Source organism: Microcebus murinus, chromosome 14 (assembly GCF_040939455.1).
Source record: "Microcebus murinus isolate Inina chromosome 14, M.murinus_Inina_mat1.0, whole genome shotgun sequence".
Classification (NCBI taxonomy): Eukaryota; Metazoa; Chordata; class Mammalia; order Primates; family Cheirogaleidae; genus Microcebus; species Microcebus murinus.
In genome coordinates, this window is record NC_134117.1 from 30,154,878 (window position 1) to 30,176,938 (window position 22,061).

General features: G+C 46.4%; 1 protein-coding gene across 1 annotated transcript in view; it reads left to right on the forward strand.

Moving 5' to 3' along the window:
• Positions 1-21,694, forward strand: part of PDLIM1 (PDZ and LIM domain 1) — a 42,515-nt gene extending 20,821 nt beyond the window's left edge. The window contains exons 4-7 of the mRNA XM_012766511.2: positions 3,769-3,968; positions 16,117-16,268; positions 20,610-20,727; positions 21,167-21,694. Coding sequence (XP_012621965.1) covers positions 3,769-3,968; positions 16,117-16,268; positions 20,610-20,727; positions 21,167-21,353 — 657 coding nt within the window. The 3' untranslated portion in view covers positions 21,354-21,694. The remainder of the gene's footprint in view (positions 1-3,768; positions 3,969-16,116; positions 16,269-20,609; positions 20,728-21,166) is intronic.
• The last annotated feature ends 367 nt before the right edge of the window (positions 21,695-22,061 follow it).

Sequence of the window (22,061 nt, forward strand, 5' to 3'; positions counted from 1 at the left end):
TTCTATATATATTAGTTGGCCAATTAATTTCTTTCTATTTATAGTAGAGACGGGGTCTTGCTCTTGCTCAGGCTGGTTTCGAACTCCTGACCTCGAGCAATCCTCCCGCCTCGGCCTCCCAGAGTGCTGGGATTACAGGCGTGAGCCACCGCGCCCGGCCCTAGCTTGTGATTGTTATACATTTAACCTCAGTTGAAGATTTGAAATTTAATTTTTTTTTCTAAATTTGGGATACTATTTACTTTTTATAGTGAATCAAGATATAATTAAAAGATAACATATAGCTAGCTATCTTTTATATATAAAACAAAAACTTGTATGAAATGGACCTCATTCTGTACATTAATGTATGTAAATTGAGTGGTATAGATATGTCATATTTTCTCAAATAGCTTTCATTAAAATTTCAGGGCTGGGTGCAGTGGCTCACGCCTATAATCCTAGCACTCTGGGAGGCCAAGGCGGGCAGATTGTTTGAGTTCAGGAGTTTGAAACCAACCTGAGCAAGAGCAAGACTCCGTCTCTACTATAAAATAGAAAGAAATTAATTGGCCATCTAATATATAGAGAAAAAATTAGCCGGGCATGGTGGTGCATGCCTGTAGTCCCAGCTACTCGGGAGGCTGAAGCAGAAGGATTGCTTAAGCCCAGAAGTTTGAGGTTGCTGTGAGGTAGGCTGATGCCACGGCACTCACTCTAGCCTGGGCAACAAAGTGAGACTCTGTCTCCAAAAAAAAAAAAAATTTCAGAAATGTAGTCATACAAAATTATTTCCATTAAGATAATAAAAATCACACTTGAGAATCCCAAGAGTCATGTTAAGGACAATTTCGCATCTGCCATTTCAAAACTGACATGAAAAATTATTCTATACAACTCTTCTTAGGAAGGTTTATAAAATGGTACTCTGTAAACTGGTAGTTGTGCAAATTAATTTAAGAAATGCCACAGTTAATTTCAATTTCCCTAGAGTTCTCAGCTACTTCATTAAATTTACTATAAATGTTAAATTTTAATGTGTTAGGTTTTCATATATTTTATAACCCATAAAGAATGATTTTGTTTTAATTTGGCCTTTCTGAAATCCTAGCTTTCATATAAATAAGATAATCATGTAATTAAAAAAAATTTTGTTATACTTTTTATTTGTATTATACTTGAATTTTCACCCTAAACCTATGATCTAGTACCTGTATTAATTTTTGAAGATAGTTATCTTCAGATTAAAAAGAAAACTCAAAAAGTTTAAAATTTCACGAGTATATTTTTCTTTTGATTCCAGTCATTCTTTATTCACGTGAAAAACTTCCCAACTGTAATTTTTCCACTTCCAGCCATTCTAAAATAGAGGACGAATGAGTAGGAGCAGAGTTGATCTATAATGAAAGATCTGTTAGTTCATGTAATGCCAACCAACACCCCAGCTTATCTGAGGTCAGCGTAGTTACACACCTAGTTTGTATTTCCTCATTACTGGGTTTCCTTGGAGACTGATAAATACAAAGCCCAAACAATTACATCATCCCAAAGGGCAAGCCCTGAATCTGCCTGCCTTCTGGGAAGACCAGTATTCACAGGAGGGTAGAGATATTCCTTTTATGTACAAACCAGATGCATTCTTGAAATAGTCTCTGTAAAGTGAAAATGGGAATTTTTGATCTGAATTTTCACTGACTTCCATTCTAATTGGAAATGTTTCTATGAAGGGAGAAGGGAACAGACCCTGGTTGGATATGTGCCATGTGCCAGGCACTGTGCTTGGCACATTTAATGTCATTTAGTTCTTGTGAAGAAGGCTTTTCTTTTCTGAGACAAAGTCTTGCTCCATCGCCCTGGGTAGAGTGCAGTGGCGTCATCATAGCTCACTGCAACCTCCAAGTGGTGGGCTCAAGCAATCCTCCTGCCTCAGCCTCCCAAGTAGCTGGGACTACAGGCATGCGTGCTACGTACAATGCTTGGCTAATTTTTGTATTTTTTGTAGTCAGGGTCTTGCTCTTGCTCAGGCTGGTGTCTTGAACTCCTTAGCTCAAGCAGTCCTCCTGCCTCAGCCCCTCAGAGTGCTGTGATTACAGGAGCAAGCCACCACACTCTGGCCTTTTTTCTTCACTTTAAAGATGAGAAATGAGTTCAGAGAGATAATCACTTGCTCAAGGCCAAACAGGAAGTGGCAGAATAAAATTGAGCCAAGACAGACAAATAAAGGCTCTTCCTTGGTGCTCAGCCTCCGCTGCTGCTCCTGTGGGTACGGAGAGAGGAAAGAAAGAACGGCCACCCGGGCTGCAGCTGGGCCACACTGTGCGCAGTGCTGCGGCATGTGTGACTGAGAGTCCCTGGCCGCCCCTCTGTACATATCTGCTCTGTCTTCATGACCATGTGAAGACACTACATATGACACTACATATGAAACACTACATATGATTCCTTTGGGTAGTTTCGTCATAACATTTACTTAATCATTCTTTGATTACTGCTGACGTTTTTTTCATAGACAGTTATACTTCCCCTTTTGTGAATTATTCGTGCAGACTTAGCTTTAGTCTAATGCAAAGTCAACTAAATGCAATTTGTACAGTAAAAACCTCACTGGTTCTGATTTGTTGAAGAGGACATCAAGCTGAATAATGAAAAGGAAATCTTAATCATAAAAATATTTTCGTGTTGTCTTTTATGTTAGTACACGATACATTAAGCATAGTGTGTGCATAATATTTTTAAAGAAAGCATAAAAGACTTGAAGATTTAACAAAAAAGAGTGTAAAAAAAAAGAAGGAAGAGCAACAGAGGGACTGTTTTTGGGGCAGATGTTCTGGGCCTGGGTGTTTAGGAAGGAGACCGGGGTTCCAGAAGATTTTCCTGGGAACCCAGAAAATACAGCACATGCTGAGTTTAGCAGCCTGTCTGGAGCATGCATCTCCTGGAAGCCCTGGGTTGATCCAGAACACCCATGTAGAAACACTGTGCTAATGAGTCCGCAGCAAAGCTGTGATTTTTAAAAAAGGAATGCTAGTTTAAAAAGTGTTTTTGTGTGTTTGTAAAGGAGCGCTGAGATGTTGTAGCTGTAGTAATTATTCGCCTGAGTCCTAGCAGGTCCAGGGTGGTGGTGGAGGGAACTTTCTCAAATTACAGAAAGAGAGGAATGAGAACACAAGGAACTCAAAGTCCTTTGTACCAGACACCCTTGGACCTGTCTGATTAGTCTTGTCTTTCTACCACGGTAGATCCTGAATTCCCTTAATACCCCTCTGCAGGGGGCCTAGACCCTCTCTAGACCCCTGGGCCTAGCCAGCAGCTGCTTCCTCCGTGGCACCACAACCCCCTTATCTTGCTGGTCTAAGCTCACTTCTGGAGAATTTATCTCCACTTTTATTGTCTTCTGCTCTGCACTGACCAAGTGACTGCATGTTCCTTTCCTCTTAGTGCCTTAATCCCTCTGGAATGTGCCCTGAAGGGTGTTTCGGCTGAGGTGGATCCTGACAGCCCAAGGCATCAAGGGGGTGTGGGGGGTCCTGCCCAGGTGTGCCCCGGAGATCAGGCTTTGCTGGGCCTCAGGGAAGAGTCAGAAAGCAGAGCTGATTCAGAGGGTGTGAACTGGCGCAGGTGCCCATCTCGTGAAACTTTCCCAGGCGTTGTCCTCGGCCAAAGTGTGGGTTGAACCAGAGCCACTGTAGCTGAGCTGGGGCACCTCTCCCTGACACTCAGCCTTCACTGCCCATCATGGGGTGTGCATTGGACGCCCCCCCTGATTTCTTCTCCGACCCCTGCCCGCAGGAGGTCCTGCACATAGGAAGCGCCCACAATCGGAGTGCCATGCCCTTCACCGCCTCACCTGCCTCCAGCACTGCCCCCAGGGTTATCACGAACCAGTACAACAACCCAGCTGCCCTCTACTCTTCCGAAAACATCTCCAAATTCAACAACGCCTTGGAGACAAAGACCGCAGCCAGCGGGGAGGAGGCGAATGGCAGACCGTGAGTAGACCCAGGATTCCTCTCCCGGGCTGGTTCTGGGAGAGGCTTTTCATGCCAGAACCAGGTCGGTCCAGGCAGGTGGAAGAAGGTTGACCACTACTCCAGGGAGAAAAATGTCTACATTAGCAGAGTACTTTTTGTATTCATTTTCTTCATCTATAAAAGGGGAATAATACCTACTGCCCGTAGTAATTATTCACCTGTAGGGTGGCTGTAAAAATAAGAACATGTAAAATGCCCAGCAGCATGTCTTGCACGCACAAACCATTTAATCCTTGAGAACTTGTTATTTTTGTCCTGATTTTTGTGGTTGTTGTCATCTTCTAATTGACCACAGTCCTTCCTGGACAGGGCTGCTACTTCCTGAGAAATTCTTCAGTATTTCTAGTTGGGGGTATTTCATAGAGCTCAGTGTGGTCTGCGCTCGTGTTCACCATCTGATGTGAGCAGGGGGAAATCCTTCATGGGGCATGGTGTTGGGGAAGCAATGTTTGCCTTTTCCCCAGAGTGGACCAGAAATTGTGGACAGAAGAGAGGTCCCTGAGGATGTGGATGTTTGTCCTTAGGAATAGGTTATGCCTGGGGGCAGAGGCGGTTTAGCAGGGGAAGAGGTGGAGCTGCAGGCAGAAGGGGCAGAGGAGTCTGAGGGAGCATCTTGCTGGGGCCAGGGGAGGCAGGTCCCCTTCTGTCACAGATCATTCGGCTGTGGCTGCCTTTGTGTCTTTATCAAAAGCCTCCTTGATTTTCCCAGCAGAGGGGACCAGTATCTGTTCCATCTCAAACTCTTTGAAGATAAATCCAGAAACACTGGGAATACCAGCAGCCCGGGACAAAAGAGCTGGGTTTGAGGATGAAGAGTAAGAGATGGGACCAGTTCTCTGAGGGTGAAAAGGGGATGGACTAGGTTGGGAGTTGCCAACTCAAATGCCCAAAGGTGGCAGGCGGGGTGAGGAAGGCAGAGCAGGGCTCCTAGTGCACATGACCAGGAGCAGAGCGGCCATGGCGGCTGGATGGCGCATGCCCCCTCCAGGGGGCGCTGCTCCTTGGCTCCAGTCGGATGCCACATGTGGCCTGCATTTCCCACTTCTGCTGATTATTTTCATTAAAACAGAATGTGGAAAGCCTCTTTTCATCTGAAATCTCCTGATTCTTAAATGCTGGTGACATTCACATTTTGCTGGAAAACACTGTGTGGTCCAAACTTGTCTGAACTCTGAAGATCTTTCCCACGTGGAATCCTCAATTCTTATGTGAGCTCTGGAGTCCGCTTTGCCATTCAGTTATTCCCCAACTCACCATTGACAAGAATCTGGCCAACTCTTAGGGTAATTAAGTTGCAAATTTATTGCTTCAAATGCAGGTTAGGAGAGGTTAGGATAGCAGAAGTTCCAGATTACTTTAATGTTTGGAGAAAACTATTATAGGGACCCCTCTCAAGGGCGCATTGGCTATACCATGCATATAGTCCCTCCACCCCCGAAAGAGAGACAGACATCATTGGGCACCTCTGCATGTAGGTCTCTGTGCCCAACACTGAGAGGACATTGTGAATTTTTTTTTAATCTCTTAGAGTCTAGTAGGGCAAACATTTTGCTGTGTGACTTTGGCTTTAGAAGATGTTAAAGGTCACTGGCATTTATCAGAGTAACCACGGCCAAGTGCTCCCTGGTGCTGCTTCTTCCCCCAAATTCTGGTTCTTGCAAGCCCTTGCTGGCTTGAGATGATGACGCTCTTGCAGGTGACCATGGAGGTATCTGAGGTGCCCGAGAAAGAGTGCCATGCCGGGCCTCCAGAGCTTTCTCCCACGGACACACCCTGAAGGGAAGCTTTCAGGAAGCCTAGCAAGGGGTGGTGGAGACTCTGAGGGCTGCGATCCCTGGTTTTCACTGCTTTGGTGCCGGGGAGGCTGAGAACGTGACCCTCTTTTACTGTCCCAGAGTGGAATGTTCCATGATCTGGATTTAATAACCCAGGAAATGACACATCCTTAATTGAAAGAGCTGCTATGCATTGGGAGAAATATGTGCCTGGGAAGTATTTTTAGTATGGCCTTGGCTATTTTTCCTTCATTAATGTCTTCTTTCTTCTCTCATGCTCCCTGCTTGCTCCCTGCCCCCATTCTGAAATAATTAAGTCTGAAACTGTGCAAGCCTTTCCTCCAACCCCTGGCCCCTCCTGTCACACAGGCTTTGACTACATTGTCTCTGAGTCTTTATCAGAAGTCTCCTTGCAGATTTTCTTAGGAGAGAGGGCCCAGTTTCTGCTCCCTCCCAAAGTCTTTGAGTATGAATCCAGAAATGGTGGGAATATCTGCAGGCCAAGGCAAAGGAGCTGCCCGAACTGGCCAGGCTGCCTGTGGAGGGGTCTCAGCGTGCTGGTCTATTCCTAATGTGATCTCGGCAAAGAAAGATCCTCCCGCAAGCCCAGCCGCCACGGGGTCGCCTCGCTTGCTCAGTCAGCACAAGTCCCAACGCCCGCTCACCCCCACTGTTTAGTCTGTGAAATTCGCTGAGGTTCCAGAATTTGGCTCACCGCATACTTTGCGTCTGAGGTCATCACCCATTCTCTGGGGCTGGCCCTGGGTTTCTTAGTCCCATGCACGTCAAAGCCTCGTGGTGTGTCTGTGGCTGTCCGCCTTGTGGGTCTTCACAGAGCTGCGTCCCGGTCAGACAGGGGCAGAGAGAGCGCTGCCAGCGGGGATGGCAGGGGAGGCTCCTGCGCCGTCCCTCCTCCCAGCACACACAGCCAAGGGCAGCTCCTCTGCAGCCTTGTCCCTCTAGGTCACTTCAGCTCAGTCATCTTTTATTTAGTGCCTACTGTGTACAATATGGATCCAACAGAAATGTTGCTCAGTTCAGCAGAAACCTAGCACCTTCCGTCTCACCTCTTTTAATTGAGTTTATGGGCTTTGGTCAAAATCTGAGAACTCAGAGCCTGGATTTCATTATTTATGTGATGCTGCCTGGTACTTCCTAAAGGCTTTACAAATAGAGGGGCCTGGGCCTTGAATTCCAGCGCTGCCTCCTAGCTGCCTCTTAGCGGTGTGACCTTGGGCAAAACTTGTAACTTCTCTGAAACTCAGTCTCCTTATCTCTAAGGTGGAGATAATACCAACCGCCTCACCACCAGGTGGTGGAGAGAATGCAGCGCAATGTATGCAGAGCACCCGGCACACTGCCTGGCCCCTGGCAGGTGCTTAGCAAATGCTAGTTATTACTGATTTCATTGCCCGTGAGGCACTCCACCCCATCTCTTCTGAGCACGGGGGCTCTGGAAGGGTGGAAGCACTTAGACAAATGTTATGGAGCAGATTTTGCTATGCCTTACGGTGAACTTTCTTTCCCAGCATCGTAGCTTAGGTTCAGCCAGCAGGTACAGTTAACCAGCTTCATGATGGAGTGTTGGCCTCTTCGTAGAATAATTACGTGAACTTCCATATCTGACACAATAGTCCCAAGATGCTAGTGCTTCTAAATTGTGTTCTCAGGTGTTCCCCACAAACGTGCATGAGGCAGATTTCTAAGCAGGGACCGTGGAATAAAGGGATGCATTGTTCTCTGTTCACATGATAGCAGAGGGATTATTGACTCATTTGGAGCTGGGTCAGAAGAAAACCTCTGTGACAAAGGTGGCTGCTTGCCTCTCTAGCTAAACTTGCCACAGCCCACAGAGAACTGGCTCGAGTGTCTGACGTTCCTCCCTCTTCTCCTAGTGCCCGTAATTACTCCTCTCTGTTCTTATCACGGGACGAATATCTAGGACTTTGAAGACGAAAACTTAGGGAGCATTCAGGCTCCCCTTCCAAAAGTGATGGCATAGGGTTTCCCAGAATTGCAATTTGTTGTGAACATTGGCATAGCCAGGCTGGGGTATCTCAGACCTGGGTTCTGGGATAGGAGACATGAAAGATTTTTCCAAGTCAGCCTACCTCCTTTACCTTTACCTACACAAAAAGCAAGAACTAAAATCTTACATCATTTTCAGTTCTCACTTCAACCATTTGGGGAAAAGGCTCCTTAAAATTAATTAAACTTTTTATTTTGAGATAGTTGTAGATTCACATGCAGTTGTAGGAAATTATACAGAGATCCCTTATAACCCTTACCCAGTTTCCCTCAATGGTAACATCTTGAGAACTGACACAGAATAGTAACAAAACAAGAATATTGACATAGATGCAGTCAAGATACAGAACCTATCTATCTCTAGGATTTCCCATGTTGCCCTTTTATAGCCACACCCACTTCCCTTCTCACCCCACACTTTCCTTAACCTGTGGCAATCCACTGATCTCTTTATTTCTGTAATTTTGTTATTTCAGAAGCATTATATGAATGGAATCATACAGTATGTAACCTTCTGGGATTGCCTTTTTTAGAATAATTCTCTGAAGATTTATTTAGGTTTTTTGTATGTATCAATAGTTTGTTCCTTTTTTTCTGTACTACAAGTTTGTCTTTTTCCTTATCATGTAACATAATTTATCATCTTAACCATTTTTCAGTAGACAGTACAGTAGTATTAACCATATGCACGTTGTTGTGCAACACATCTCTAGAACTTCCTCATTTGGAAACCTGAAACTCTATACCCATCGAACAACTCCCCTTGTTCCCCTCCACCAGCCCCTGACAACCACCTTTCTACTTTATTTTTCTAAGAGTTTGGTTAGCTGCCTCCTATAATTGGAATCATGCAGTATTTGTCTATTGTGACTAGCTCATTTCATTTGGAATAATATCCTCAAACTTCACCCAGGTCGTATGTAGCATAATGCTGAATAACATTCCATTCTTTATCACATTTTCTTTTTCTATTCATCTGTTAAGGGACATTTAGGTTGCTCCTACCTTGTGGCTATTGTGAGTAATGCTGCAGTGAACACAGGTATGCAAATATCTCTTTGAGATCCTTCTTCAATTCTTTGCATATAACCAGGAGTAGGATTATTGAATCATATGGTAATACTATTTTCCATAGCAGCTGCACAATTTATTACATTCCTACTACTAGCAGTGCACAAGGGTTCCAATACCTGGACATCCTTACCAACACTTACATTATGTTTTTTGTTGTTGTTGTTGTTTTAATGGCTATCTTAATGGGTGTGCGGTGATACCTCATTTTGGTTTTGGTTTGCATTTCTCTAATGATTAGTGATGTTGATGATTATCTTTTCATGTGCTTGTTGGACATTTGTATATCTTCTTTGGAGAAATGTCTATTCAAGTCCTTTGCCATTTTTTAATCGAGTTATTTGTTGTTGCTGAGTTGTAAGAGTTCTTTATATATTCTGCATATTAACCTTTAACAGATATATGATTTGTAGATATTTGCTCCCATTTTGTAAGTTGTGTTTTCACTCTGTTAATTGCTTTCTTTGTGGTGTGGAAGTTTTTAAGTCTGATGTGAGTTCTGTTCTCTATGTTTGCCTTTGTTGCCTGTATTTTTGGTGTCATATCCAAAAAATCATTGCTAGACTCAATGCTATGAAGCTTTTACCTTATGTTTTCTTTTAGAAACTTTGTATTTATAGTTTCAGGCCTTATGTTTAGGTCTGTAATTTATTTGAATTAATTTTTATATAAGTATTTTATTCTTTTGATGTAAATGGAATTGCTTTCTTAATTTCCTTTTCAGATTATTTATTGTTAGTGTGTAGAAACATAACTGTTCTTTATGTGTTGATTTTGTATCCTGCAACTTTGCTGAATTCATTTATTAGTTTCAATAGTGTGTGTGTGTATGTGTGTGTGTGTTTGTAAACATTAGGGTTTTCTACATGTAAGATTATAGCATCTTTGAACAGAGACAGTAATAATTTTACTTCTTCCTTTTCAATTTGTATGCTTTTTATTTCTTTTTCTTTTTTAATTGCTCTGATTAGGACTTCTAATACTACATTGAAAAGAAGTGGTGAAAGTGGGCATCTTTCCCTTGCTCCTGATCTTAGAGGAAAAGCTTTCAGTTGTTCACCAATGAGTATGATGTTAACTGTAGGCTTTTCATACATGGTCTTTATTATGTTGAGGTAATTTTCTTACTATTCCTACTTTTTGAGTGTTTTTTTTCATGCTATGATATTAAATTTTGTCAAATATTTTTTCTGCATAATTGAGATGACCATGTGGATTTTGTTCATCATTTTGTTAATGTGGTGTATTACATTGATTGATTTTTGTATGTTGAACCATCCTTGCATTGTAGGAATAAATCCCACATGGTCATGTTGTATAATCCTTTTAATGTACTATTGAATTTGGTCTTCTAGTATTTTGTTGAAGATTTTTACATCAACATTCATCAGGGATATTTGTCTGTAATTTTCTATTTTTGTGTATCTTTGTCTGGTTTTGGTATCAGGGTAATACTGGCCTCATAGAATGAGTTTGGAAGTGTTCCTCTTCTTCAGGTTTTGGAAATGTTTGAGAAGTATTAGCTTTAATTCTTTTTAAATTTTTGATAGAATTCACTAGAGAAGCCATATGGCCCTGCACTTTTGTTTGTTGGGGTGTTTTTGATTACTAATGCAATCTCCTTAGGCTGTCACAGAAATAAAAAGGATAATAAGAGACTACTATGAATAATTACATGCTAACAAATTGGATAACCTAGAAGAAATGCACAAATTCCCAGAAACATACAACCTACCAGACCTGAATCCTGAAGAAATAAAAAATCTGAACAGATCTATTACTAGTAAGGAGACTGCTTTCACATCCTTGTTAGATAATTCCAACAGTTCTGTTATCTTGGTGTTGGCATTTTTTGAGTGTCTTTTTTTTTCAGTTTGAGATCTTCCTGGTTCTTCTAAGACAAGCAATTTTTAATTGAATCCTGGACATTTTTTGTTATGAGACTCTGGATCTTATTGAAACTTCCTGTTTTCACAGGCTCTGAGAACACTCTGGCTCAGAAAGGGGGGTGAGGATGCCTTGTTACTGGCAGGTGGGGATGGAAGTCTAGTTTCCCCACTCTGCCTACATTGACACCTGAGGTTTCTGGGAGATACTTAGTAATCTCAGGGGATACTGCTGGATGCAGGGGAGTTCTGGCACCATAGGGGTAAGGGGTGGCCTCCACACTGTGGAGTGCAGGTGAGAGTCTGGACTCTGCATTAGGCTTTCTTCATCACAACTGAGCAGGGTACAATATGGGCCCCCTATTTGGCCTTCTCTGATGCCACTCCTGCAGAGTGTTTGGGGCAGCTCTTCATAGCTTAGTGAGGGTGGAAGGCCAGATAGCCCACTGGCCTTTTCTGGCATTTGGCTAGAGAAAAGTGATTATTTCAAAGTTTTGGGTCTTGCTGGACTGCCCCTTTCTTGGTCCTTTAGTCAAAAAGAGCAGGCCTCTTGGGAGTTTTTCTCTCTGTGACTGCTCTCCTTTCCAGGTTGCTGCTTAGTCTGGCATGTCTGAGGCAGAAAGAAAACTCAGGGAGCTCACCACCATGTTTCTCAGGTCCCGGGGTCCCTAGCCAGTCTGCCTTCTTCTGTCCTCCCTTCAGAGTCATCTTATGTTTGTTTTATATGTAATGTCCAGAATTTTTAGTTGTGTTGAGTAGGTGAAACAGGGAAAAATCTATATGTCTACTCCATCTTCAAAGAAAGGAAAAAGATTTTTATGAAGAGACTGTCTCCTGTCTGGATGCTGCTGTAATTATTTTCTTTCTTTCTTTGCTTAGTTGCTCAGGCTGTAGTGCAACAGTGCAATCATATGTCACTAGAACAATCATATGTAACCTAGAACTTCTGGCTTAAGCATTCCTCCTGCCTCAGCCTCCCCAGTAGCTGGGACTACAGGTGTGCACCACCACACCTGGCTAATTTAAAACATTTTTTTAATTTGTAGAGATGGGATCTTGCTTTGTTGCCCAGGCTGATCTTGAACTTCTGGCCCCAAGCAATCCTCCCACCTTGGCCTCCCAAAGCTCTGGGATTACAGATATGAGCCACTGTGCCTGGCCTGGATGCTTCTTGTAATTCAAGTAATCCCCTTTTCTGTTCCGACCTTTGTCTCACATATAGGTAGTTTTATTAAAGAACGAAAATTCACTTGCTGTGTAAGAAAATAACCCCATTAAGGTTGTATCAGCAACGGGAATTTTTTTCTTACAACTTTCTTATTTTAGATGGGATTTATATACAGATTATTAAGTTGCTGTCACAGGTGATGGCTCAAGTTAAAAAAAAAAAAATAGCCCCTTCTATTCCCCTCTGGTCACTTTGTTTCTCTGATGGGGTTGGCTTGCATCCCAGGGTTGGGATGCTGACCCATGTCCCAGAGCCATGGGTGTGCTGTTTTCTGTCCTCCATGACTTTCTGACCCTCACCCCAACTGCTCTTTTGGCTGGAGCAGGCCTGTGAGTCACGTAAGGTCTGCAGACTCGGCCTCCGAAACCCTTCTCTGGGAGGTGGGCTCAAGGGGAGTTTCTCCTTACATTCTGAAGACCACTGGGAACCATGTACGCCTGGCTATGTCAGCCACCTCGTCAGGCTGAGTGTGGCTTCGCTGTAATATCCCTGGAGAGGCAGTCTTTGAGGTCAGCATCTAAAATCAAAATATTAAACAATTAGGAAACTGATGCACATCAGATCCAAGAGTGAGTCAGGGAGAAACAAGAGCTAGGAAACTTTGTGTAATGTATAGTTATTCCAAACGAGTTGAGTTTGATTAAACACTTGTATTTTGTTATTACAACTGTCCAGAGTGGATTTGGAAGAAAGTATTTACTTCCTGTGTCCCACCCTCAAAACTGTTCTCCTGGAGACTCAGTCATGTGTATAATATTTTTCAAAAACCTATCACTGTAGTATTCTTTCTTTTATTGCTGCTATTATATATCCAAATGAGAATTTTTTTGCTACATTTCTTATGCATATTTTTATCCTGATTACCTTTTTTTTTTTTTTCTTTTTGAGACAGAGTCTCGCTTTGTTGCCCAGGCTAGAGTGAGTGCCGTGGCGTCAGCCTAGCTCACAGCAACCTCAAACTCCTGGGCTCAAGCAATCCTCCTGCCTCAGCCTCTCGAGTAGCTTGGACTACAGGCATGTGCCACCATGCCCGGCTAATTTTTTCTATATATATTAGTTGGTCAATTAATTTCTTTCTTTTTTTTTTTATAGTAGAGACGGGGTCTCGCTCAGGCTGGTTTTGAACTCCTGACCTTGAGCAATCCGCCCGCCTCGGCCTCCCAGAGTGCTAGGATTACAGGCGTGAGCCACCGCGCCCGGCCCCTGATTACTTTTTAAAGATGTTGTGGTGTTATGTCATTATCTTATAGTAATGTCTAAGACTTAGACTTTGGGTCTTAAGAGATTATTTTTGAATTAGTTGTATCAGTGCTTCAAGTGAGGTAATGGGTACTGCTTTATAAATTGTCCAGTTTTAAGGATATTGTCATTTAAGAATGAATAGTAAATTGTGTTTACTTTTTTTTTAATTATGGAAATACTTTACAAGGCTATTTGCTGGAAGAATATGTGATGGCCTTGTGGTTTGGATCCTGTCATTTTTATAGACTTCCCTCGGTGGCTTCCAGACATAACATACACCAAAGAGGAGGAAAAATCCTTCCCAAGAACATGCCATAGTCTGATTTTGATTTTAAAATAGTTCTAAGTGTGATAGAAAAAAGATTCATCAAAAATAATGTAATATGCTTATTTTAGGGCAAGTTCCAAGCTCAAGACTCAAAGAAAGAGTCAGGCGTGTGACTCAAAGAACAGGGCCAAGTGGCCCCATGCGAAGCGCCCCCAGTTCCCTGCAGGTGGAGGGAGAGAGAGGAAGGCAGAGGCCGGCTGGTCAGGGGAGGACCAAGGGGCAGGCGTGGCTGCTTTCCCCTCCCCCAACTGCAGCCAGCAGGAGCGACCAGCCCATGAATCTTTCCACTTAAATTTGGACTTCGCTGGCAGCAGCAAAGCCTGTGTCACTCTTCAAGGCCCTTGTCCTCTACCGTGAGAACATGGATGGAGTCGAAGGGAAACACCTGCAGCTTCATTGCTGTGACCGACTCTGCTTCCAGCTGCGGATCTGAGTATTTAAAGTGGCCCAGGAGGCTGACTGGGCTGTCCCAGAGGTTGTCTCAGAGAAGAGAGAGAAAGAAAGGAGAGGGAACAGTAACTTGCAGAGAATCACCCAGGAAAGCATCTTACCTGGTTTTCTTTTTAAAATGGAGTGTGAACTAGTTATATGATGGGTGGGTGGGAAATGAATGAGTAAGGGTAATTGGTATAATTCATTTGCACCTATAAAAGCGGCTCTGGCCCTACAGAGAGACTAGGTAAACTTGCTGAGGAAAACCATTCCTGGCCGCTGTGGGCATCCTTAAAGCTGGGAGGCAGCCGATCGGGCTGGATAGCACATAGCGTCATCCTCGGGAAGTACAACTTGTTTACATGCAAACCTGTGTGTCTCCATCGATAAATTGTGCTGTCGTCTGAATACTTGCTCTGTGGCTCCACTGGGCACGCTGTCCCTCTTCCCTAGCAGCTCTTCCCTGAGAGCAAGGGGGTGATCTGGGGCCAGGAGGCTGGGCTCCCCATGTCCCTGGCACAGCCCTCGGAGGCCGACTGTCCTGGAGGCCCCCGTGAGCCTGCAGGAGCAGGGAGCCAGCAGCAAGGAGGAGGAGGCAGTGTTCATGCACTTACCCGATACCAGCTGAGCTCTGACCCTGGCAGAAACTGAGCCAGGCCTGGGGTGACTATGGGGAACAAGACAGGCCATGTCCCTGCCCTCATGGGACTTGCTCTCTAGGGGGAGACTGACAATGCAGAAATGAACAAATGCAAGTGTGGTCCAAAGTGAGAGAGTGAGTGGGGGGTAGAGAGCGATGGGGATGGGGTGAACTGTTGCGAGTTGGGGTCAGGAAGGCCTCTCCGAGGAGTGCACTTGAGCCGAGGCCTGGATGGAGCGTGGGAGCCATGGAGCTGCCCGGGCAGTGCATTCCAGGCCAGGGGAGCAGTCGGTGCAAGGCCGTTGGGCTGGTGTGTCCCAGGCCCAGCAGGAGGGCTGGTCTGACTAGAGAGGAGAGATCCACAGTGGGTGGCAGGGGCTGCGTCTGGAGGGGCAAGCTGGGCCACAGCGTAGGCCCTTTTTCTTTTTGTAATAAACATTTACTCCAAAGGAGTTGAATTTGATGAAACTTGCATTTTGTTATTAAAACTGTAAATATTTGGCTCGAAGTCTGATGGGAGTACCTTGAGCCGCAGCATGACACTATCTGATTCAAGTGTTTAAAATGTCACTCTGGCCTCTGGTTGAAAACAAAACCGTTCAGGGGCTCAGAATGTCAGCAGAGGGACAAGTTAACGCAGCTGATAAGTCATGCTGGTCAGCGATGGCACGGCTTGGGCACTCGTGGGTAGGGAGGTGAGAAGGGGTCAGATTCAGAATAGATTTGCAGGTAGAGTCTACCTGCCTTTTGCTCTCCTCCCCTTGGAAAACGGAGCTTGAGGGGAAAGTGGCCCCAGGGGTCTGCCTGTGCCCCCTGTCTTGGGGCACCCAGGGTAGGGTGACAGGAGGAAGGTGTAGTTGCCTTGTCCCCGAGCCTGCACACTTTGTGTACAGAGCACCTGCGTGCTCCATCCTCACCTCCAACCCTGTGAACTCGGCAGGGCAGGTACCAACCCCTCTGTGCCACAGGCGAGGAGACGCGAGTGCCCTGCATGGAATTATGAGGAGTTTGCAGAGCCAGGGAAAGCACTTTGAGATCATCAGGAATGAAGAACCCTGTGATTTCTTCTCTTGCAAAGAATGCATGTGGCCCGTACAGCGGGGACCCAGCTGAGCTTTTAGTGGTCAGGTTGTGGTGGACATTCTCCCTCTTCCAAATGTTCTCTTGACATAACGTTGTTTATGTAGTTTAAAAAGAAACAAAGCATTCCCATTTCATGGGGTTAGACCAAAAAGTAGTTGAATTACTGAAGCTGTGTGGAAAAAGAGCCTCTGATTGCACCGAAGCAGCAGCCAGATCCGACTATAGACACTTCGCTGTTTTTGCAGAAGGTCTGTGGCTGAGTTAAGAGAGGACTTTCATCCACTGGGATCGTTTCTATCCGCCCTTTGAGTCAGGGATGTCTTTGCTTGGAGGAGGTGCCTGAAGTTATTTCCAACTTCTGACATGTCCTAATGAAGTTAACATTCTTTACAGCTTAGACCATTCTCAGCCTCCAAGCAGCCTCGTCATCGACAAGGAATCTGAAGTTTACAAGATGCTTCAGGAGAAACAGGAGTTAAACGAGCCCCCAAAACAGTCCACGTCATTTCTGGTTCTGCAGGAAATCCTGGAGTCTGAGGAAAAAGGTAATCAGCCCACCTTCGGGCAGAGGCCCCTGTTCCAGGTCTGGTGTGGGGGGTCAGTCACCGCGGAAGCACAGGTGAACGCAGCCCGGAGTGGGTGGAAAGAGCACAGTGTGCTTGGGAAGGCACAGACTTCTAAAATGCTAAAGCTTCTTTTTTAAAAAAGTGAGAGAAAGAGAGTGTGCCCTCCTGACCACACTTTCCTTCCCCAGGGTCTTTATTTAGGGAGCTCCATGCCTGGCTGGCTTTGTCTTTCACATGTGCATCAGGTCACCGAGGTCAGAGTGAGCTTTGTGGGATTCTGTTGGTCTGTCCCTCTGCCATTTGCTTGGTCGGAGCCCACATACCACGGTCTGGTGGTGGCCGAGGAGCAGGAGTGGGTGAAGGCTGTGGCGATGAGAAACAGAACGAGGACGCATCAGTGCCCGGCGAGGCCAGGCGCCTGGCTTGCCTATGAGGCCACGTGTTTGCTTTTGCTCTAGGGTAGATGGCCTGTCGAGGGCCTGAGAGCCCAGCGTGGCCACATCCTTACCGTGCGACCTTAGGCACGTCTCTGAACCTTTCTGGGCCTGTTTTTCTCATCTGTCCACTGGGGACAAAAATCCTTCCCACCAAGACTGTTGTGAGGATCAAATGTCATAATTGTGCAAAACTCCCATCATGCAACTGAGCAGGTGCTTCATAGTTATTGTGATGTTTGAAACCTCATCAAGATGCTCCCTTGTCCGCGGGGCGAGCTCTGATGTGTGAGGCACCCAGGGCCACCCGTGTGGTTCTGCAGGTCTCAGGAGACAACGCTTCATATTGTAAACATCAAATACCGTCTGTTTTATAATATGATAATGTTCAAGTGGATAGCGGGTATCGTCACAGAATAAGGACAGTCTATTATGAGATATTTGTGGCAGGTACTTGTGTTGGAGAAGGGATGCTTTTTTCCCTTCTCCCAAAGACAGCCTGCGGGTGGGTGGCCTGCTGGCTGTCATCCGCACCTCCTGTGATTCTCACTGCCAGCCGTCTCTGGAGAACTGGGGTTTGCACCCTTTCCTGGTCCCTGTGATACCCCTCCCTCCACACTCTGTCTTGGTCCCTTTCTCAGGGGCTCAGGCACCTCCCTGGAGCCACCTTCCCCTGCTCTCTCTTCCTCCCCACAACGTGCTCACCTGTGAAGACAGAGTTGACTCTCCTAGCAGGGACACCTGGTGATTATGAGCGTGAGACCTGCTTCAGCCAGGCTGCAGAGATCGGTGTTGGCTGAGACTGGGTGCCCTCTGGAAGGAGGGAGAGCAACCTCCCTCCTCAACGCTCCCAGCTACAGATTCTTCTTGCCGGGGAGTCCTTCCTGAGTGGCAAGTTCCCTACTGAACACACCCAGAAATATTAGGGCTGTGGGGTTCACTGGAAGAAGGGAAATTTGGACATTGTTTTAGTTTCCTGGAGTCCAAAGGAAGCTAATATTTTTACTGTAAACTAGTTGAGAAGAAAGGTAGAAGAGCAATTTCTTTGAATTCACAGTGTTGGCTGGATTGGTGAGAGACCAAAAAACCCTCACGCCAGCAGGTGGCGCTGCAGGGCTGAACAGGCTGCAGTGAGGACTGTGTTATTTAGCGGTGCCCAATTTTATCCAGTTAAGTCTCTTCGTTCCAGGAAGGAATGTGGTTTCTCCTACTAAGTGGGGATTTCATGTCCCTCCTGGCCTTCTTTCATTGTACCCTCTTGCACCTCTTCCCTTTCCTGGTGATTTTTCTGTTGATGGGTGAGTTAGGTGAAAAATCCCATCACGTGAGAGACCCCAACCTCACTGGGCTGGTTCTTTTGGCTCAGTCGCTTTGCATTTCTGAGCTGTGAGGTCTGCAGAGGTGCTGCCATTTCCTTGTCATAGGGGGTAGGCAGCCAAGGTGGCTACAGCACCGTCAGTCAGAAAATGAGGGAGCCCATTTGAGACACTTGGAGGAGTTGCCCACTCAGGCCCTTCTGAGACCCCTCTAGGCAGGGGCAGGATTAGGGTGAGGTGAGTGAGGCATTGCCTTGGGTGCAAAATTTAAGGTGGCAATAGAAAACTCAAAAATCAAGACAAAAATGTCAGTTTACGCAATATTTTTAAAAACTCAAAGTTAATACAAAAAAATATGAATGAACAAAACTGGGGCTGTGGCCTCATCCCAAAGGAAGGGAAAATGGAAGCAGGAAGGTGTTTCCCCCTCACCGGCCTGCTGGCAGGGCAGGGCCGGGCCTTCCCGGCCTGTCTGTAGAGCTCACGACGGAAAGCGCTGGAGCCTCCTAATCGCTGCCCCATCTCCTGTGTCGCCAGAGGGACATCTGTGTGCCTCAGGTCCCCCGTGCAGGAGGGTCCCGGCTCTGAGGGGGAGGCTGGCTGTGCCACGTGCAGCACCAGAGGGCTCTGGGCAGTCCAGGCTGCAGTCACGTGCTTCCAGCAAGTGCCCCAGACTAGGTCTCGCACTGTCAGTCAGCAGTGGGCGCCTGGTGTCCACGGGGCGGCTGGGCAGCTGTGGCTCAGCCGGCCTTGGCAGGGAAGGGCCTGGCGCCCGCAGCCTTCTCATTCCGGGAGCCCAGTGAAGGGAGAGGCTCTCTCTGCGGCTTGTTGTTCATGGCACAGGGCACAAGCTCCATGGGGACGGGGCCAAACCACACAAGTGCACTTAGTGCTCTTGCCTGAACAAAGCTCACATCTGCTCAGATTCCACTGGCCAAAGTCTGTGGATGGGGTCGTCTCCTCCCCTGAGAGCAGGGTTTCTCAGCCTTGAAGCTATTGACATTTTGGTGACATTTGGGGCTGTAGGAGCCCCTGTGGTGGGCTGCCCTGTGCATTTTGGGATGGCCAGCAGCACCCCTGGCCTCTGCCTGCTAGATGCTAGTGGCACTCCCCTCCAGTTGTGACAACCAAAACTGTTCTCTAGGGGACAAAATCACTCCCAGTGGAGAAACACTGACCAGAGAGAAGCCTGGCAAGGTGGGGAGGGATGATTGTGGGCAAACTATATAGCCAGCCATGCCAGCCAGGGGCATCCTGAATACCCCTTCATCTCAATTTTCGGTTCAGTAGCACTGGTCAGATCCAGGGACTCATTTTCTAAAAGGATAAGAGAGCCAGGGCCCTCATCGGCCAGCCCCAGGATCGCCCAGCAGGACTGCAGTTATGGGGTGGCCCTCTCCCCTGCCCCTTGCCTTGCACAGGGAGCCCTTTCTTTGCTCTTGTTCTTGGTCCAATAAGTAGTTCCTGGACCAGCGGCACCAGCACCACTTAGGAGCTTGTTGGACATGCAAATTCTTGGTCCTTCTGGATCAGAAACTCTGGGGGAAGAGCCGAACAATCTGTGGTTTAGCAAACTCTCCAGGAAGTTCTGAGGCACAATAAAGTTTGAGAACAGCTGCTTTAATCTAAGAAAGAAGTGGGTTAGCCAGGGGTGTAAGATAGAATATCCTGCCCCTGGAGATGGCCATTCAGCAGATCTATGGGAGAGGCCCTGGTCTGTGAATTTTATGAACTCTCTCCTGGAGCCTGGGATGCTCCCAGGTGGCTGTTTCAATCCTCCAGTGGTGTAGAGATGTCTGTAGCTTCCTGGGCTAAAGCACATTGGACTAAGGTAGGGACTGTCATGCACCTGTCACGGCATCTTATCATTCATTTCTGTACATTCTTGGAGCCTCCGTTATTTGCTGAGCCCTGTGCTAGGCTCTGTGGGGCATATAAAAAAATATGTAAAACAAGATTCTAGTGCTTGAGTAATTCGCAGTCTGGGGAGAGAGACATGTATAAATAGCTGATGAGCACAGCAACACTGCTAGACTATGTCATGGTACAGAGATAAGTGGCGTGGAAGCACAGACAGTTAGCATTATTAGTAGCTGCCACAACTGGGGGCTTTGTTACCTGGGGTGTGATGAGCGGGGCTGTAACAGGTCGGCATCCAGCAGCCAGGGGCTCGTTTTATATGCACCCAACTGACTGTAGAGAGGCTCCCCCCTCTGCTCTGTAGTAGATGAATTTCAGCTCTAGCTTGCTGTACTGTGATGATTTTGTTCCTTTTGTGATCTGGTTTCTTTCTACATCTAAGTAATTTGTGTTGCTAGGTATTGCAGGAGGGCTTTATGTATGTATATTAATCTTTTTATATAATAGTAAAGGGAAAAATAATCTCCTGTTTTATAGAAAAAGAAACTGGGGACCAGAAAGGTTAGGTAACTTGCCCAGGATCACACAGCAGAGTCACATCTGTTTGACTGCAGTGCCCATGACCTTGCTTGAACATATATTTAAGTGGCTCTGGGATACTTACGCAAGTCTGCCCTTCCCAGCCAACACGAGTGTTTTCCTCATTTCAGGGGATCCCAGCAAGCCCTCAGGATTCAGAAGTGTTAAAGCTCCTGTCACCAAAGTGGCTGCATCGATTGGAAATGCTCAGAAGTTGCCCATGTGTGACAAATGTGGCACTGGGATTGTGTGAGTATCTGCTTCCCGCCGTCCTTGCGGGCCCTGCAAGTTGGGTGAACCATGAAAATGTGGGAATTGCTGGGTGTGGCACATTTTGGGTGTGAAGGAGACAAATCCTGCCTGGGAAAATGGAGCAGAGAGGCCGAGTAGGTCCTGTGTCCCGGAGGCAGGTTCTCCTTTGCCGCGGAACCCTTAGGTTTTGAGTGTGTAAAACCAGTAACAGCAGGGCCGCCCTGCTGCGGTAGGAGGGGATTCTAGAATAACGTCTCTGGACGGTGGGGATGAGAAGCCCCTATGACTGCAGGCCAGGTGGGAGGCGCCGGGCCACCCTTGATGGGTTTCTGCAGAGCAGCCCCAGACCCCAGCCCCGGGAGGATGGTGCAGAACCCTGGTGCCACCTGCAGGCGTTTGTCACTGACGGAGCTCCTCTCCCCCCTTGCTCCTACAGTGGCATGTTTGTGAAGCTGCGGGACCGCCACCGCCACCCTGAGTGTTACGTGTGCACCGACTGCGGCACCAACCTGAAACAGAAGGGCCATTTCTTTGTGGAGGATCAAATCTACTGTGAAAAGCACGCCCGGGAGCGGGTCACACCCCCCGAGGGCTACGATGTGATCACCGTGTTCCCCAAGTGATCGGCAGATGTGCAGCGACCGCTGCTCCCCAGCCAGCCTCTGCTGCAGCTTGTTCTCTGATTGTTCCTGCCCTCTCTCTCGAAAGTTCTGTGCTTGCCTGGTTTGACCCCTGTGCATTAAACTTGGGGCTCATGCCTTGGTTAACTGACTACTCCGCCTGCGTGATGCTGCTTTTACAGTTAACGGGACGCTCTTCTGTCCAGTGTCCCCTTACCAGCGTCACTGCGTATGTTCCTCACCTCAGTTCTCTGCTGAGATGGACGTCAGCCAAATCTGAACCAGATCAAATTTGATGCCTGACATTGATTTTGTTTTTACTCAATAAATTTACAGCCTCCTAAGCAGAGTGGTGTCGTTTATCATTTGGCCTGTGTGTCTTATTTCCCATCTCGAGCCTGCTGAGATTTCTGAGGCCTCTTCTCTTCTTATTTTGGGTTTCCTGTTTCTCTGAAATCTGTAGGCCTTTCCCCCAGGTGTGAGAAAACTGGCATCTGAACAAGCCATGTTCTTATAATTGTTTGAAGCTTGCTCCAAGTTATCCTTCTCTGATGCTAATATAAGATACTTCGCTCTGTTTTAATAAAATAGTATTTTCTTTACACCTGCCTGTTCTGAGGCTTATTGAGGAAATGAATACTTCCCAAAGAATATAGACGGGGAGCTTTACCAGTTGGCCTCAGAACATTCCCCAATAAATCTCTCTCCAGG